General features: G+C 38.1%; 1 protein-coding gene and 1 long non-coding RNA gene across 3 annotated transcripts in view; one reads left to right on the forward strand and one right to left on the reverse strand.

The window, feature by feature from the left end:
* LOC112656950 (uncharacterized) overlaps positions 1–4,645 on the reverse strand; it is a 32,062-nt gene extending 27,417 nt beyond the window's left edge. Inside the window, exon 1 of the long non-coding RNA XR_003134752.3 lies at positions 2,819–4,645. This is a non-coding gene — a long non-coding RNA (uncharacterized LOC112656950). The remainder of the gene's footprint in view (positions 1–2,818) is intronic.
* The window catches only part of TMEM260 (transmembrane protein 260), a 73,298-nt gene continuing 56,780 nt past the window's right edge, over positions 2,295–18,812 (forward strand). Inside the window, exons 1-3 of one of the 2 annotated variants that reach the window (XM_049113213.1) lie at positions 2,295–2,484; positions 7,382–7,413; positions 8,129–8,280. In XM_049113213.1, coding sequence (XP_048969170.1) covers positions 2,325–2,484; positions 7,382–7,413; positions 8,129–8,280 — 344 coding nt within the window. In that variant the 5' untranslated portion in view covers positions 2,295–2,324. The remainder of the gene's footprint in view (positions 2,485–7,381; positions 7,414–8,128; positions 8,281–18,812) is intronic. The other variant, XM_025442521.3, reaches the window with a different exon arrangement.

The following is an 18,812-nucleotide window of genomic DNA, read 5'->3' on the forward strand; positions in this document are numbered from 1 at the left end:
TGCCAGTCACCATTTTAGGCATGGTATACAGTGCAAATAAGACAGACAAAGTCTGCCAGGTTGGAAATGTTGTTTAGATATATAAATAGGGAAATCACAGTGCAGTTATTATTTTTTTAAAGCAGAAGCATAAAGGAAAAGATGGCAGTGTGTAGTTTTGGGACCTATTAGACTACAGTTCCTACTTAAAATTTCAGTAAAACTATTTTGGGAAAGAAGACAGAAAGAGAAAAAAAAATAAGTCTACAAGTAAGCCCTGGCACCCTCCCATATTTGGAGATCTGACAGAGCAGAGCCAGGGCAGGGAGGCCAGTGGTAGGAGGAGAGCAAAGCAGCATGCTATCAGAGAAGCCTGGAGCAGCCAGTGCTCCAGGTGGAAGCGTCAGCCTACATCCACAGAGGCAGAGTCGGGCACAGACAGGGAACTGGCCCTACTTCACCCCCAGAGATTAACTGTGAGGCTAACGAAGCTGTTTCACTGCCTGTCCTTCCAATGCCTGTACCTAATTTTATATCTGCAGTTTTGTACTTTTTGCTTAAAGGATTCTCCAAATTGTATAAACTCAAGCCCCACAAAACCTAGATCTGTCCCTCTTCATCCATCCTTCACCCCTCTGTGACAACCCGACCACATATACTTCACTGTCACCATTTCTTCTTTAGCTTCTTGGGACACATGCCCCTCTGCCCTGTTCTCTCCTCCTCTCCTGCTGTTCCAGAAATGAAGATATGGGCTAATACTTGACCTTAACCTTGTCCTCAATACACTATGCCTCTTGTGACTTATTCATCCTTCTCATCCCTGCATGAGAACTCCCGAATTCCTACTTCCAACACTGATCTCTACTGCCCGTACATGGGCAAGGAATTATGCCCTTCTGAAAGTAATTTGCCACGATTAAAAAAAAAAAAAAAGTATCTTTCTATAAAGCTCATGAGCAAACGATGGAAATGGTATTAATCCTTAGCATGCTCCTTCGGAAAAGAAATAGAAAGCAGCCTGTATTGGCTCGATGGAAGTCAGGCTTTTATAACCTCATCTGCAAAGTGACATCCATCACTCATGCCTCATGCTACTGAGAGCTCTGGCCCCCACACCAGGGAAAGGATTACAAAAAGGAATGAACACCGCAGTCCGGGGATCATTGGGAGCTATTTTAAAAGCTGCCTCCCACACAGCCCCTGCCCTCCAGGAACCCCCAACGTGGCTGAGAAAGTTACATATGTAAGTACCTGGGAAAGACTAAGGTAGCAACCACCAAGCTATGTAGGTAGGTGTAGGTATCTCACCCTACAGTGGAGACACGGTGTTCCTGCCAGATCACTTTGTGACACGTTCTAGGTTGTCCCTAAGCTTTGGTGTATTTTGAGATGCATTCCAGAGGATGCCCTCCTTCCCTCCCACTCCGGAATAATTACTCTAATAATGTAAAATGTCAGCCTAAAAAAAAAAAAAAAATCTCCCTATGAGCTGTGCTCCGCGGCTGCACAATCGTCCCCGCTCTTTTCCGCACTGCTGCTAACCGGGGGCCAGCGCACGGCGGGTCCGTTTCGTCGTCCAGGCTGTGGTCACGGCTCCACCCCAATACCCCGTCTTCCTTAAAGCAGGAGACAACTTTAGCAGCCTATGAATTACTGGCGAAACTCAAGTTTCTCAACTCATCAGTTGAGTTTTCCTCGAGGTATACGGAAAAAAAAGAGAGAGAGAGAGACCAAGTAGCGGATTTTAATCTCTAATAACCGAGCGACTTCATAATTCGCACACGGGCTTGCAATTAAGTCGGAGGGACCACGCGTGCGATGGATGCGCCGCACTGCGCGCTCTTGCACAGCGCAGGCTCGGGCTCGCCGGCGCGGCCCTCGGGTGTAGTTCCACCCCACACCGGCGGGGGCAGAGGCGGCCCTAGCGACCCGGGGTGGCGGCGCCGCTCTCTCCGTCAGACCCGACCAAGTCAGTGTTGGCGGGGGACGGGGGGAGGGCGTAGAGACGGCGGCCGCGCGCCCCGGCTTGCTTTCGTAAAAGAAGGGCCTGGCTCGTGGCGGGCGACTGTGAGGCCTTTATAACCCCGCGGGTCCCACGGCGTGGCGCGCTGCTGCAGAACCCCCGGCCGCCTCGTGGCAGGCGGGCCGGGTCCTCTCCCCGCGCCCGGCGGAGGATGGTGCGGCCCGGAGTGGGGGCGGGGGCGGGGCGGGGGCGGGGCGGGGGCCGCGAGGCCCGACCCGGAAGCCGCCGCGCGGGCTGCGCTCGCCTCTCGCCCGGGAAGCTCCGGGCCGCCGGAGTCCTGGGGCCTGCCGCGGCCTCCTTCCCCGGGCCCCAGGGGCCCATGGGTCTCCATGGCGACGGCAGGGGCCCGGCGGGGGGGCGAGCTGCCCGGGTGGGGCCGCGGCGCTCCGGGGGCCTGCGCGGCGGCTTGGCCGTGTTCGCCGCCGTGGCCGCCGTGTTCACCCTCACGCTGCCCCCCTCGGTGCCGGGGGGAGACTCGGGTAAAGTATCTCAGGGCCGCCCTCCCGCCGGCCTGGCCGGCCGCTCAGCTCGCGCCCCCGCCCCCGCCCCCGCCCCCGCCCCCTGCCCGCCAGCCCGGGCTCAGCGCGAGGTTCCTGCGTTTGCAGGATCGACCTCTCTGTTTCCCGTTCCTGTAGCGCGGGTCTTGGAGTTCTCCGGCTTTGGAGAAGGGGCTGTGTTGGGTTCCACCTGCTGGGACTTAGCGACCCTCCCCTACTCGGGCAGGCCTTTTTTTTTTTTTTTTTTTTTTCGGGACCCGAATTTTCCTCTTTCCGTTTCTTTTTAGCCCCCCCCCCTCCCCGATATGTCACTTACTGAGTCCTTGTTGTGTTCCAGACTAAAGGGGTAACAGTGGCGGCGATCAGGTGTCGTGGAGAGTGTTGTAGTGCGTGTAGAGACGGTCCCCAGACCCCGGACTAAACAGTGCGGGAGGGAAATGTGGGGTGGCTGGGGCGGGGGGGGGGGGGCGGGGAGGAAGGCCTCCCAGCGGGGTATTCTAGTGGGAACCTGAATGTTGAGAAGGAGCCGGCCACGCAGGGTGTTTAGGAGAGAGCACTGAACAGAGTGGAAGCCAGCCGCGGCTTCAAGCAAACTGCTTCCATTAAAGAGAAAAGCACAGCCCAGTTAACATCACACAAGCAGTCGTTCTGTATTTGTTAACGGGGATGGTTGACGTACTCGGGATGAGGATCAAGAGCCCGGTTGGTTTTCGGTTTTTGTCTTGCTGCCCAGTTAAATGATCGTCCAGTGATGCCAGTAGTGCTCTAACTTCAGGTAGTGAAACTGTAGGTTGAAAAAAAAAAAAAAGAAAGAAAGAAAGAAAATGACGTGCTGCTTATCTCTTGCTTCGTAACAGGATGACCCCAAATCTAGCGGCTTAAAGCAACAGATGTTAGTGGTCTCACGTCCCGTGTGCATCAGGAGCCCAGGTGCAGGCTAGCTGGTCAGGACAGGGGTGTTGTCCTGGCGTGGGCAGGGGGCTGCGGGCTTCTCAGGGCTCACCCTGGGTGAGGATTTGCTTCTTAAGAACCTCAGTCCAGTTCTTTGCCACGTGGGTCTCTCGGGGAAGCTGACTCTTGGGAAGAGGAAGAAACGGCACCTTCCACCTTCGCCTGACATTCTGTCTTTACATACACCTAGTCTTGGAAGCGATGGATACACCACTGCCCTGTGGCAATGAGTATGTAAACACAGCCCACCAGCCCCAGGGTGAGAGGATTAGACGGAACACCAGGAGTTGGGGATCACTGGGGGCAGGCTACCTGCCACATTGAGGATCCTTGATGCTCCTTTTACAATCCTTGCTTTTATTCTTTCTTTCAGGTCCTCTTGAACAAGTAGAAGCAGTGTTGCATTAGTATAGTCGGGAATAGAGTTAACCATTTTTCCCAAGGCTTACGTTACATAATAGAAATAACCAGCGTTTGTGGGAGTTTTGATAGTGGAGAACATGACTCAAAGATTGAGGAGTTCTGTACCTTTAAAACAGAAAAAGAAAAAACGTTGACAATTACCATCCTGAAGTTTTCCAGTAGGATGAATAAAAATAACACTCACTGAGCACTTACTCTGTGCCAGGCACTGTTGCAAGTGCTTTACCTGGATTGTTGCTTTATTTAATCCACTTACTATCCCTGTGAGGCGGGTACTATCAGTATCTCCCTTTCGTGGCTGACAAAAGTAAGGCTACGCGGTGTCCAGAATCACACAGAAAGTAGGGGCAGTCAAGGAAAGAAACTCAAGTAGATGGACTTTAGAAAATACTGGCTTAACCTCTGCTCTAAGTTCTTTGTTAAATCCATCATCACATATATAGTGATATTTAGAATCTACTTAAAATCTCTAATTGCTGTTTTTATTAATACTGCCTCTTATTTTTTTCCCAGTAGAATAAAGTTATCCACATTGAGTTACTACACTTTGTAGGTGTTCTGATTGGTTTAGTTTGATGCTAAATGCTGGTGGCTTCTAATATTTTGGTGTTCATTGTTGGGAATGATAAATAAACTTTTCCAAGTATTTCCAGAAAAATTTGTATAATCCTGTCTTTGATAATCTTGTTTATATGTTGAAAGTATTGTCCTCCTTGAATGTTGTGTTTATGAAATATATTTTTTTATCAATAAACAGAACACATCTCAAAACCAATATAAAGTATGTATTTTTCTTCTTGAATTATACTCCATAAATCTATCACATTGTGTAGCCCTGCCAAAATTGTTTTTTGCACTATTTGATACACGTACTTGATTTATGGGCGGGAATACTCATGATTTGTTGAAGGAGAGTGTGGGCATCTCACCTACACATCTATTTGTTATTCTTGGGAAAAATAAAGTAGCTTATTTAGGTGTTTATGTATTTTAAGGATACCGTCTTTAACAGACTTTATATATGAGAATATAATCATGTAATATAAAAAAATACAATACAGAAGGAGCTGGGTTTTTGTAAAGGTTAAACATCTCACAACTCTGAGCTTGCCACCCTTTTGCATCTCAGGTTGTAATTCTCAAACTTGAATATACTTCAAAATTGCTTGGGGAACTTGAGCACCAATGCCAGAGGGTCTTAATATAGGTAGGTTAGGTCAAGGAATCTTCATTTTAAAACATTCAGGTAATTCTGGTGCAGGTTGTAGTAGGACTTAAATCCAGGAAACCCTAGGGTAAAGGGCTGGGAATAATCATCCAGGAGGCTCTTTTCCCCTTCCTAGTCACATTCTTTCTCTTTCTCATATTCAGTTTTAAAAGTAATGTTTCCCTTTAGCTTTATTTCAAGGATACATTTGTAGACTTTGAATAGTAGCCATTTTTTCTATTTATATTTTAGTTTAACATTTGATAAGAGTAGGTATTGGAAGTTTGTCACATTCCCGATTTTTATACCAACAGAACTCTAATAAAGAATAACATTGTGACTTTTTAATAGTAAGAAATTAGAGAAAGGCCATTTTTCTTAATCTTAAATGCAATTCTAAATACATTTTACATGGAGGAGAGTAATTAATGGCTTTTAAATTGTGAATTTAACTATATTTCATCATACCATATGGAAATATCAAAAAGCTAATTGAAACCGTTTGGGACTGCAGCTAATCCATTCTGGAGTAAAACTATAAGATGTCCTTATAGTTACAACGGGAAGTGAGCTTTAAGTATTTTTAGACCACAATTTTTTTTTTTTAAAGTCTCTAGGATACAGCAAGTGTCTTTGGGTTCCAAAGCGCCTTTGAATATCTCCAGAAAACTTTAAAGGTATCCTTAAGTGATTGAGTTAGGTGAGCAGTGTCTGTCTTGGGAGCCCTTACGGGGCTTCCATGATGCAAGGAGTCATTTACCCTAAGATAGGGGTGTCTGAGTAGCAAGGATGACAATATGATTTGTCTTAGTCAACCTGTGTGTGCAGGACTTGATTAGTTTCTTTGTGTGACCAGAGGAGGGAAATCCAGTGGTGGTGTCTTGACCAACCCCTGAAATGGGTAGGGGAATATTTGCGACTTAGTGGAAGAGACAGAAATGAAAACGACCAGAATAAGAGGCCATCTAAAGAAGTGCTAAGTAGAGAGCTTAGAGCAGGTTCTATGGAGGAGGAAGAGGTGATTAATTCTAATGGGGTAGGTTGGGGAGGGGTATGTCAAAGGAAATGTGTCACTGAGAAGGTGGCAATTGAACTAGGCCTTGGAAGGATTTAGAAGAGAATACTGGGTGAGAAAATGAGTGATAAGAGGTGCAAAAGAACCATTCCAGAGGAACAGTGGGTAATCAGATTTGACTGGTGTGAGCATAGGTTTCATTGATGTATGCCTTGTAAAGGGACCTTGAAGCCATTAGAGGGCTAGCATTTTGTGCTGAGGAATCCGAGCAGAGAGCAGCCATTGAGAAATTATGGATTAACAATACAATCCGACCTGTTCTGGGGCAGTGGAGTGGCAAGAGGTGATTTCAGTATGAAGATGAATTGAAGTAGAAAACTGGTCAAAGCTCTTGCTGTCATCCAGGCCAGAGGGTAAAGATCTACATCGTGACTGAGACAGTAGAAATTAAAGGAGCATTGATACCCATCGAAGGATAGAAAATGGACATTAATACATTTCCTAATAGATACTAGTAACTTTCATAAGCCATCATCGATTTCTTACATTGTACTATATAGTACAGTACATAGGAATGAGTCAGAAATAGTCCCCGGAGAGTGCTCTGGATACTTAAAATATTAACAAATAAGCATTGAATTCCTGCATCATAATTTTAGAAATAATCACTGATGGTGAGGAATTACAAAGGGCTATGTAAGTAAATATAATGATTTAGTGGTTTGAAGAAATGTATTATGGTAGTCAGAGCTTACCAAAATAACCTGGAGCTAATAAGTATTCGGTGATCATTTAAAGATATCCAACTAATGAATGTAGAGAAGGCATTCAAATGCCAGTGTAGGGCAGGATGGTACATTCAATGGAGTGTCCAAGCCTCAGATGTCTGCACATTTTACATTATCATGAAGTTGTGTCTTTGTAGACATTTTTATACTAACTACTGGAGGGATAATACAGCGTGTTACACTAATACTCTCTAAGGGTTTTTATATATTTGCAAGTGTGTACAACTTAGGCAGAAAAATGAGCCCTTTTTAAAAACCAGAATTCACCTATATTTCCACTGACCAGTTATTAAAAACTATCAAAGATCATTTGTTCATTAAGACCTTAGGGAGAAAATATCCTTAGACTGTTTCATGCTGTTAAATCTCTACAGATTTACAGTTTTATCCAGTCAAATTAATGCAAAACCCCAGTGCAAGCATTTGGATTTTGAAAACTTTGGAGGAGTGTCATTTTCTAATAGTAATTATTGGTTTTACATTATTTTTTCACAGGGGAACTGATCACAGCCGCACATGAGCTTGGGGTAAGTATTAGTTTTATTGTTTAATCAATGCTCTCATTAACAGTTTTAGGAATTAAGAAAGTTTAATTAAGCATGGAGTAAAGTAGATTAATTTATTTTCAAACCCCAGTTTTTAGTAACTTATAAGTACAGTACGTGACAATTTACTTTAAGTTTTAAATCCAATTAAACTAAATTATAAAGCAAAGCCTTTCCTATATATACAGTAGCTGGCTTATTATCACCCCAAATTTTGTATAAGCTATGGAGAATAAAATAAATCGGGTTAACAGTTTTAATAAGTTTATTATTTAATAAACTTTATTATGGTGCATGATCCCTTTAGGCAAGACCTTAGGACTGTCAGCATGGTGGTAATCCGATAGCAGTGTGGTCTTTCAACTTTCTCACCAATACAAAATTTCAGAACCTGCTTTTTTTCAATAGCCTTTTAAATGACCCTAATGTACTGTGAACCCAGAGAACAAACTGCTTAAGAACTGACAATGAAATATGTCACCCTTTCTCTAGGTGACACACCATGTGATAGACGCTGCCAAATCCGCTAAAGAAAATATTTATTTGTATTGGCACAAAAGGATTACAATAGAAAACCACTATTCAAACGTGTAGTCATCGCCTCTTAAACTTGCCTGAGAAAAGGGCTACTTTTCAATTAAAGCCATTGTGACTGTCTTGTAGGTGAAAACCTTCTGACTTGCTGATTTTTCCATAGGTTGCCCATCCTCCTGGCTATCCTTTGTTCACTCTGGTGGCTAAACTAGCAATTATACTCTTTCCTTTTGGTTCAGTTGCCTACCGCGTCAATCTTCTGTGTGGCTTCTTTGGAGCAGTAGCTGCATCATTACTTTTTTTCACCGTTTTCAGGTAAAGTAGTTGATGAGTTAAAATTAATTTTGGCTAATTGGAGATGGAGCTTTGTGATGGCCTAAGTACATACACAGACACACACACACATACACACACACACAAAACAACCAAACCAACAACCAAAAAACCCAAAACTTTTGTTGCATGAATGGCTTTCCTAATCACTCCTGTGATTTCACTTTCTTAATTTCTAGTAATTTCATATGCATTTGACCCCTCAGATGATTACACAGTTCGTTGTGCTTCCTACCATGGAGTAAAGGTGTCACCAGTTCATTATCACAATTCTCTGGTTAGGCAGAACTAATAAGGTTTGTCATTTTATTAAGATGCAGATGGACCAGTTTAATTCAACAATATGAAGTTCATCTTTTGGTAAATGGTAAATATCATTTAATTACTCACAGTGTTGCTGATGAGCAGCTGCCTATCAGGTCCAGAGCTAATACCTAATTATGTTGTATTCTAAATATGCACATGTTGTAGACTTTTTGAAATGAGGCCGTTAACTAAGGAAATCAGTTTGGGATATGGTTTTAGTAAGGCTTCATTTTGTTCCATTAAATCTGTAGGGAAGATAGGCAAATTAGACCCTACTTCATTGATGGAAGGTTTTCTTACTTTGGAAGGCTACCTTGCTTTTAAAAAAAATGGGTCATTAGTTTAGGATGTTGGTAAATTTATTTGTCTGTGTTGCTCCTGTCTTCTTCATTCTTAACCAGCCTAACCTATGCCTAAGAAGATTATAGTAAAAAATTCAAGTTATACTTCCTGCAAAGGAAGAACCAAATTAAAAGACTTCTTTCAAAAACTACTGCAGTTTTTATTGTAAACACATTTTTTGTGTGTAAATATAGTATAACTAGAAGAGACAACTTCAAATGCCACTTTTGGAGACTAATGTATTTATTTGTGTTAGTCATAATATTTTGCCCTGTGACTAAACTCTTTCTAAACTTCCTTTTTAATTGTTTATAGAATAAAATACCTTTCTATTTATAGAAAGATAAAAGCTAACAGAATTATAATTCTAAAGCTTTTAAGTTTGTGGTAGGCTTTCAGATTCAAATGTTGATCATTTGTTGATCATTTACTACATTTGTATCTATATTATTTAATTCATTTTTTGTTTCAGTTTTACAGGTTTTCTTTCAGTGATAGTCTTTCAGTATGAACTGTTGAAAATAGCATCTCTGCTTGGATTGATTAGTATCATGAATACTTTCTTTTTCTAAATGATTAAAATAATCTTCTCTTTCTCCCGAGTCTTTTATAATTAAGAATCTAAAAAAAAAAAAAGAATCTGTTGTTATTCTATTGAGAGAAAAACTGATCTTTAAAATCTTTAGGTTGAAATATAGAACTACTTGCCTTGTATTGAATGTATGAATTAATAATTTTCACAAGGCATTTCAGACAAAGGCATTTAAAGAAAATTAATACTTGTATTTATTTGATAATTCATCTGTATTTTATTTACTTTAATTTTTTATCTGTATTTTAGATGATCATTTCCATAACATATATTTAAATGCTATGTCGCTATAAAAAGCTATTATGCAAATAAAGTGATTTGTTTTCTAAAACTTTTCCATGCTTTTCAGTATATTAATGGATGATACCATTCCACACAAAAACTACTGTAAAAATCATACATAAAAATCTTTCTCTTTACAGAATCCAAATAGCTTTGGACAATAATTTTCCTTTGAGTTGTCTACATTCTAAAATAGCTTTTATTATCATGCTTGATTATAATAGGTTTTAGATTAGCACACTTAACCTGTGACCTTTTTTTAAAATACAATCTTAATGATAAGTTTGTATATCTGCTAACATATGCCTTTAAATCAAAAACTCTAAATATGACTAAACCTGGATATTTGAGAGATCTTAATAATGCTTTAATATAGTGTACTTGGGAAAGTTTCTTTCCGAAAAGGGATCTAACAATATTATCTCTTACATACATTTTAATATGAAAATACTTCATTATTTTGAACACAAATAATTGACAAGGTACAAGTCCTTTGGGAACAACGTAGTTCAAGTGGCAAATCTGTTTTGTCAAACAATAGACACCCTTCAGGAAAGAGCAAGCCATCTCTATGGTAATAGGACTAACAGTAGCCTATTGATTGAGTGGAAGAAGACATTATACAATGTCAGCTGGCTTGTTACAATTTCATTTGTTGTATGACCTGAACTTAACCTTTAAAACCTTTCTTCTGTGAATATAAACCCAACAGCAGGACACAGTTTTTGTACAGCCATTACAGTGACAGCTTTCTTCCCGTCCAGCGTATAGTAAATGTATTCCTTTGCAGGTTGACTCCTTTATCAGAATTTGTTTAGGCGACATTTTACTACTTTATTCATTTACAGGCCAAATCATCGTTCCATTTTGTTGTTGAATATTGAAGGGTTTTGATCCAGGAAACAGTTTTATTCTTTCTTTCCTCCCATCACTTAAGAGAACATTACTGTACATGAAGGATTAGTGCTGACTGGTGTGCAGTAAATTAATTCTTTTAACAGGTTTAGGTTTTTTTCAGGTAATTGTTCACATAGCATTCACTATATTTAGCTCTTGGGGTGGACATAAAGACCTTCTGTACCTTTTAAACAAAGATTGTATTTTAAAAGCAAATTTCTGTTTAAATGTGTTGATGTAAAAAGCTCCATTTTTTTTCAGTAAACATGACTTAGATTGAAAGAACAATTTATTCGTTGTTTCCAATTACTATGTAATTTTTGCTTTCCTTGCATCTTTCTCTTGCTTTTAAGAGCTGTAAGATGTCATTAACACTGCATTTTTTTGTCAGTCTTTCCTAATGGTTGACAAGAACTCATGTATATTCGTTTTGCCCTGATGTAGAAAGCATATGAGTAAAACAGCACGTAGAAAGCTGTATGCATCACTATACTTTATTGAATTAATATAGTAAGATGTGGCAGTTGTTTCTGTATGTATTTATGTATTGTCCCCTTCAGGAGTATTTTTCAGCATTCATTATGTGAAGGGAGTTTAATCGAAATATGTTTCATTTATATGAAATAGTATTCATTTTATTAATGTGTACATCTGTGCTTTTAATGTGTTTTTAAGACTATATAACACAGTGATTTGTAGGAACTGGGATTTTCTCTTTCAAGGCCATTGAAGTAAATGATTTTTAAGTTTGATGGTATGATATCTAAAGTGTCACATTTGAAATTCTCAAATTCTATTAATACAAAATTTAAAAAGTTATAGCTCATGTAAGTCACCAATATGAACATGACTTAACATTGCTTAGTACTTGAATTTCAAACTTATTTTCTAAGCAGCCTCAAACTAGGTCCTATATACTTTAATAAGGAAGGCGCACTGAAATCACTGTCACAAAATGTCAGCATACTTACCTTATGTTCTGGTATCACTGAAAGAGAATGGAGTGTGTTGATAGGATTGTATAAAAATTCTTTATCCTGGGGAAGATTTAAATTGCTTATGGTCTGATCTTGTATCATTTATTTTGGTAGGAACAGCACAGGAAATATATTCTCAATAGGTGGAAGAGTCAGCATGTCCTTTCCACACTATTGTGGGCTAAATGGAAGTATAGAAGAATTCATTCAGCAGTGTTTGTTGAGGACTCTTGTGAATCGAAAGTAGGACTATTTTAGTTTTTTTAATCAAAATTCAGTGTTTGTTTTAAAGAAATTAAAACAAACAAAATAAAACAAAACAAAAATAATAAAAAAAAGAAATTAAAACAAAGTGACTAACCACTAAATAAACAGTTTTTCAAATACTTTTTTTCTAGAAGGTACTCTTTTTCAAAACTTGCATAAAAAACTTTCTAACATTGTTAACATTGTACAGTAAAACATTGGATCTCTTAATGTCAACCGGGTTACCAAGAACATGAATATTAATGATAAATAAAGCCATATCGAAACTATGCCTGCTTTCTACAAAGAACCTACAACCAATTTCAATGATGTTTAAATATCTTCTGGCAGATTATTTTGTGCCAGTATTTTACTTACAGGCTATTTTATTTTTTTGTAAGTTATATACTTCTAAATATTACGCTGCTGCTAAAAATTAATTTGATTAAACTTTTGGAAGAGGAATATTTGATTCTGAGCACTGTGTCTGCGATTCTTACAGCTTCAGCTCAGATTCCATTCAATAAAGAATAGAAAATTAAAATGCCATACCTTAGAGAATGTAGAATCTCCTGCTTAAGGGACATTTGGATTTTCCAGCTCAAAGAGTATTTTAGATTATTGCCAAAGAGAATAATATGAAGCTCTTCCTAATTTCAGAGGTAACTATGCATAAGTAACAAATAGTCACCAAGTTTTTGTAGTTGAAGAAGAATGGAAAGTACTGGAGCATTAATTTCCATTCAGGAGAATATCTGTCTTGATCCCTGGTTAATTGATCATATATTTCTCTCATACTTGTATTAAAATTGCATTGACTCAGACTGGTTAAGCATATTAAGAGCTTGGTTCATTTGCATTTTCTTCTAAGTAGAGGGACATATTAGGCTCAAATAGCAGCACTTCATTTTGAAGGGGAAAAAAGCAGGGCAAAAACTCTTTTTTAAGACTGTAGAGTCTTTTCTGACAGCTAGTCAGAGTTAGAATTAGTTCAAGGAAATGTTAATAATGCACTGCCTGGCCTAATCCCTTTGATATCACCAGGTATCCTCCTGTTCATGGGTTAATTGCTTTAAAAGCGAAGGCAATATTCTGAGCGGTGGGCCGCTTCACCTTTTCACAGCTGTTACCATTGAGTGACAACTAAATCCCATGTGTAAGATGAGGAAGAGCTCAATCTCCAATTGGGAGAAAATTTATGTAAACCACAATCCCTTCAGAATGTGCGGAAGTCATAGACTTTCTTGATTTACTCTGCTTTTCCCAGAAAGCTCTATTGTTCACTTTCCTAAGTCCCATCAACCCTTTGTAGCAGAATATCACAGCGGCAGCAGATAGCTTGAAATATATAAATGCTATCATAGCTCTGATTAATAGCAGTGCTTATGAGTCAAGTCTGATAACAGTGCAGCTCTCCACTCAATTTCAGATACTGCTAATGGAATCTGTCTTCTCCAATTGTAATATGAGAAGGCCTAATTTGCCATGGAGCTTGGAGCTGTCACCAGTAGGGGATTGTGGGGTCAGATGGGAGCTGCCAGGTTTTTGCCCTGCAGCTTGTATCTCTCACTTTGAATAGAGCAGCCCCCTGCCTGCCAGTTAGCTGATAGGCCGCTGTGGGGTTTATGCCACTATATACAATAGGAAAGGGCTACATAGGCTGACTTTATAATTGTGAAGCTAGCTCATATTTCCACAGCTACTGTGCTGCATAATTTCTAATAAGTGGTTTTAACAAATGTCAGATTATGAGAAGTTTCCTCAATTACAAAAACTTATAAAACATTCAGATTGCTAAATCTGTTTCCTGCCGAGATTTTGCCACTGGAACTAGTCATCAGTCATTATGGTATAATAAATGCATATATTTCTTAAAATTACGAGTAAAATTCTAGATCGTAACTCATATAGATTTCCTACTTTTCAAAGCCATAAAAACAAAGCAGTTTAAAGGAATTGAAGTATTAAGATATGTTTCATAACTTTGCATAAGACTACTTAATATTAAATCTCTGTTGTTTATCGAATTGAGTAGTGATGCTGGTGAAAATAGTTTCATACCCTCATTCTGCTGATTTTAGTTATTTGGGTCTTTTAAAATTACCTCATATACATTTAGTTATCTTAATGTCTTAAAAAGTATGCAGCAACTTCTAAGTTTTGAGTTAAAAGGGACTTAGTGAGATGACACGCCACGACCAGGGCCTTTGAGAACAAGATGCTGGAATAGACTTTTTAACCATTCAGGTTTGCTACTGAATACAAAATACACTATGTAGCTTGAGTAACAAGCTAATTTGAGGTCTTCTGTGTTTTTAAACATTTCAAACAAAATATGATGAAAATTTGTAATTTGGGAGTAATTTTAAGCCAGGCTTTGCTTTCAGAAGATCTTGTTTCCCGTTATGCAGTTATTTGGCACACCATGAGAACTTATATGATGATGATTCCTAGAAAGCCCAGTTCAGCGTCTTTTCTTTTAGGTAATTAGATATAAGTTGATGAGATATAACAAAAGGAATTGTTCTAAACCTTGAATAACTTTCTTATTTATCAGTTAATGCATAAATCTGAATTCTAATGGGACTTGTGGGATGATATCCTATTTACAGAAGCTATTCATAATCTTCCTCCATTTCGGTTGTTTTTTTTGAAGACCTACAGTTTTTTTCCCAATGTTATTTAGTGGCTTAAGATCGGGAATAATACTTTATACTTTTTCTTTTTGTGTACTGGTAGTTGGTATTTATGCAGTTGAAAATTCAGGCTAGACTCAGTTTTCCTTTTGATTAAATCGCATGAAATACAACAATCCTAGGTAGGATTTTATCTGGAGCGAAAGGGAGTTTTTATAAAATGTGGAAAAAAGGATTACTTGCAAGTTTATTAAAGATGGACGTGTCTTACATTTTTTTAGGTGCAGTGGTGGCAGCTTCCAAGTGTTGCTTTAATATACCATGCCCTAAATGATTGGTTTATGTTAATTCGGTCCAGCTTTAAAATGAACAGAAAAATTTAGGTTCTACTGTTTTCTAAATGGCCACTGACTATAATTTGCCCACAGAGTATCTGGAACATATTAGATGCTCAATGTGTATTTGCTGCCACTGGGTTGAGTGAACTGCTAGGGAAAGAGAGATTCAGCAGTAGCTAGCTTCCCAGTTTAACCTTTTTCCAGGTACACAGAAGAGATAAACATATCGGTGTTGCTTATGTGATGGAGCCAGAAGGTAACAGTTACACATTTTCATGAACAAGACACAAAAAGATTAGAACTTGGGAGGATGCGGGTGGTAGATTTGCTATTTAATTGTGTCCTGCTTTACCTCACTTCTTTTCTGTAATCCATTACAGTTTTTTAGTCGTCATTATGAATGACACTAATAGTAATTTATTTAACAGTCAGTCTTAGATGCTGCATTGTGGCCTACCTACTCGATCCTACTTCCATTGAGCAGGAGTTTGCAGCATAGAAGGAGGGTGGCGTACCCTCCATGTTGGGTCCTTTGCATGCAAGTAGCACTGAAGACAAATACGTTCATGAATTTTATGAGGCACAGCAAATGTGTGTTCTGAAAGAATTTCAGGTTTCTGTTATTTGCCTTTTGATTGAGGGTTAGACAAACATGTGACTACACATGAAAATCAAATACCACGTCGTGGAAAGGAAAATATACCTTATCATCAATAGCAAACCTGTGTCAGTGGTGTAAATTGTAACCTCCTGATTTATCCATTGTGTCAACAGATGAAAAGTGTTCCATCAGTGAGAAAACTCCTGTACAATCAGTACCTTTCTTAGGAATCTTACCTAGCTTTCATGGATTTTTGTGGACCAAAAATAAGGCAATTATATATTACCCATAGAATTCTGAGCTTCACATTCGTTCGGGTGATTGTAATCCTTACCCCATATTCTTTACCTAGTGGAGAATTTTTGTTATTTGTGTTATCCGGGTGGAACTTCTCTGGGAAGATTTATTTACTGGAAATATACTGGTGAATATATGTCATAGGTAACATAAAAATGTTTATTCACATGAAACAGACTTCAGTGACTTTTAGATTATTGAATGTTATGAATCATCTGTATCATTGCTTTACTCTATTAATATGAGCCCTTAAATTCAGCATACCTCTTCCCAGTGTAAAATCTTGATTTGGATTGTTACTACTGACATGTGACTATCTTTTACTATATAGCGGTTATGTTATTAAAATGATCACAGTAATGGTGTTTTAAGTATGTGATCATTTCTTCATATAACCTCATAGGATGTTGCCTTTCTAAGTCAAGTTAGATTCTAAACATATGTATTCCAGTCAAAGAAATGTCTTTTTTGATTTCCTATGAGGCTTTGTGAGAACCAAATGGAGAATAGAAAACATTTTTTCTCATATTGAATCTGATTCATCATAAATTGTCCTTAAATTAAAATGGAAAATAGTTTAGACTATTTTGCAAGATATTCTTGAGTTCTGGTGAAAAGACTTATTTTATTTGCAACCTCATTTGAAGTTCTCTTTCTTTTTTGATGAAGTAGTTTCATCAGTGTCAGTAGAAAAATGTGTATCTTTTAATTTAGTGAGCTCATTTTAAGATGCCACTGTAGCACATTTAGTGTAGATAATTAAATTCGCCAACTCCTTAGTTGCTTTGTAAAAAATAATAAGCATGTTTATTCAAAAGAATAAAATGAAAATGAAAAGTAGGACTCTTGGATTACCAGGTGAAAACAGTGATGTTCATTTTCATTTGGAAAAGAAAAATCATCAGACTGAGTCTGTGGGTAGATGATAATTGTCTTTGCCTATTTTGGAGCTACTTATATTTATAGTCTATCTCTACATCTGACTTTATGGATGATTCCAAACAGCTCATTTTGTGGGCTCAGAACAACAGTTTCATTTAAAACCTATGTTTAAGGAATGTCAGATTGGACATTCCTTCCATATTTTTTAAAAGAAAGATTACTTAGCCAGAAATCTGGACTACCAATTAACAGTATTGCATTCAGTGAGGTACATGAATAGTATTTCCTTCTACTTACATAATTTAAATCTGCCTCCCTCCCACCCTTCGAAATTATAAATATATGTTACTGCCTTTTCAGGAAAAAATTTTTTTGTGGAGTATGTATTCTGGTCAGAATTATTACCCAAATGAGATTACAACTAACCTGTCTATCATTCACTCTGGGACACCCTCCATTGAAAAGGATCATATTTGGCCAGTCTCATAAAATAATGGAGACACCAACAGTCAGAAAGAATATGGATTCATTGGAGACTCTAGGTATTCTGTGGATTCATACAAAAAATACTTTTTTAAAGATACTCATAAACAGATAATAAAAGGGTTTGTTCAGTCATCTTGTTTGCTTAACAAGTTTAAAAATTAGATAAGCCTTCAGACATATTCATCAATGTGATATTTACAGCATTACTTAGGTAAATCTGCACATTTAATGTCCTCTCTCTTAGACTTGCAGTGGTTTATTGATATAAGAGGGTTCATTGATATTTTGCTCAGTAAGACATAAGATGAAAAGTTTTGAGTATTTTGTTTGAAATTTCAGAAAAACGTGAGGAAATTAAGGGACTTACCTTACACATCAGTATACTAAAGGCAATATGAGTAACTGTAAACCCATATTTTGTCGTTTCCTTTGAAATTTTTTTATAGACAAGGAATAAAGTAATATAAAAAATGTTTTAAATAAATTATGATTTCTATACTCTTGCCAAAAGATTATAAACACTTGAATTAAAGTACAGGGTGAGGGTGCCCAGGTGGCTCAATTTGTTAAGTGTCTGCCTTCAGCTCAGGTCATGATTCCAGGATCTTGGGAACAAGTCTTTCAGTGGGGAGTCTGCTTCTCCCTCTGCCCCCCCCCCCCCCCGCTCATTGTTTCTCTCTCTCTCAAATAAATAAATAAAGTATGGGGTGGAAGGGCACCTGGGTAGCTCAGGTTAAGCTTCCAACTCTTGGTTTCAGCTCAGATCATGATCTGCCTTGGGCTTTGTGCCCAGCTAGGAGTCTGCTTAAGACTCTCCCTCTACTTCTGCCCCACCCCCTACACTTGCATGCCCTCTCTTTCTTTTGTTCAAACCTTAAAAAAAAAAAAGGTATGGGGTGGAAAAATGATTATTCCTTAGTTTCTGTAAGATATGTCCATATGGATATCATTTTATTTTTAAAAAATCAATGTAACAAAAATTAATATAATAAAAATTAGTATAACAAAATCAAAATGAATCCTTTAATTTTTCCCTCAATTTCATGTGTTACTAAGACAGCACTTTTATAATAGTAAAGCACAGCAACAAAAAAGGACATGGTTCTTAAAATTTATCCCACTACCAAACTGTCTTTTCTTTCGATTTTTTTGCATTTAAAAAAATAAAGAATAAATTCTAAATAATGGCATAAGTAACTTTATAATAAAGCATTATTTGGAAATGTTTGGACTTAGGTCGAGATAATTAGAAACCATTGTTATTTGAAGAGCATTAGAAACTAGAGATAAAGTATGTCTGAAATACATAGGTGGAAAACATTTAGTTTTCAAAAACTCAAAAGGTTTTTCTACTGTAGAAACACATTGTGAAGTGAGGTTGACTAAATTTTTAGAATGCACAAATATGCTGAAATGGATACTGTATAGTGGTATCAGTAGTCCAAAAAAATTTCACTAAAGTAATAATTTATTTTATAATTTGTTTTATATTTATAATTTACATACAAATTCATTTATAAATAAATAATTCATTGGATTTGTAATTTATTTAGAGGATTTTAAGTTCCCCAAATCTGATTTCTTTACTATATTTTGAGTAGGTTGCAGTTTAAAATTTCTATTTCTTGGAAT

Source organism: Canis lupus, chromosome 8, assembly GCF_003254725.2.
Source record: "Canis lupus dingo isolate Sandy chromosome 8, ASM325472v2, whole genome shotgun sequence".
Lineage (NCBI taxonomy): Eukaryota > Metazoa > Chordata > Mammalia > Carnivora > Canidae > Canis > Canis lupus.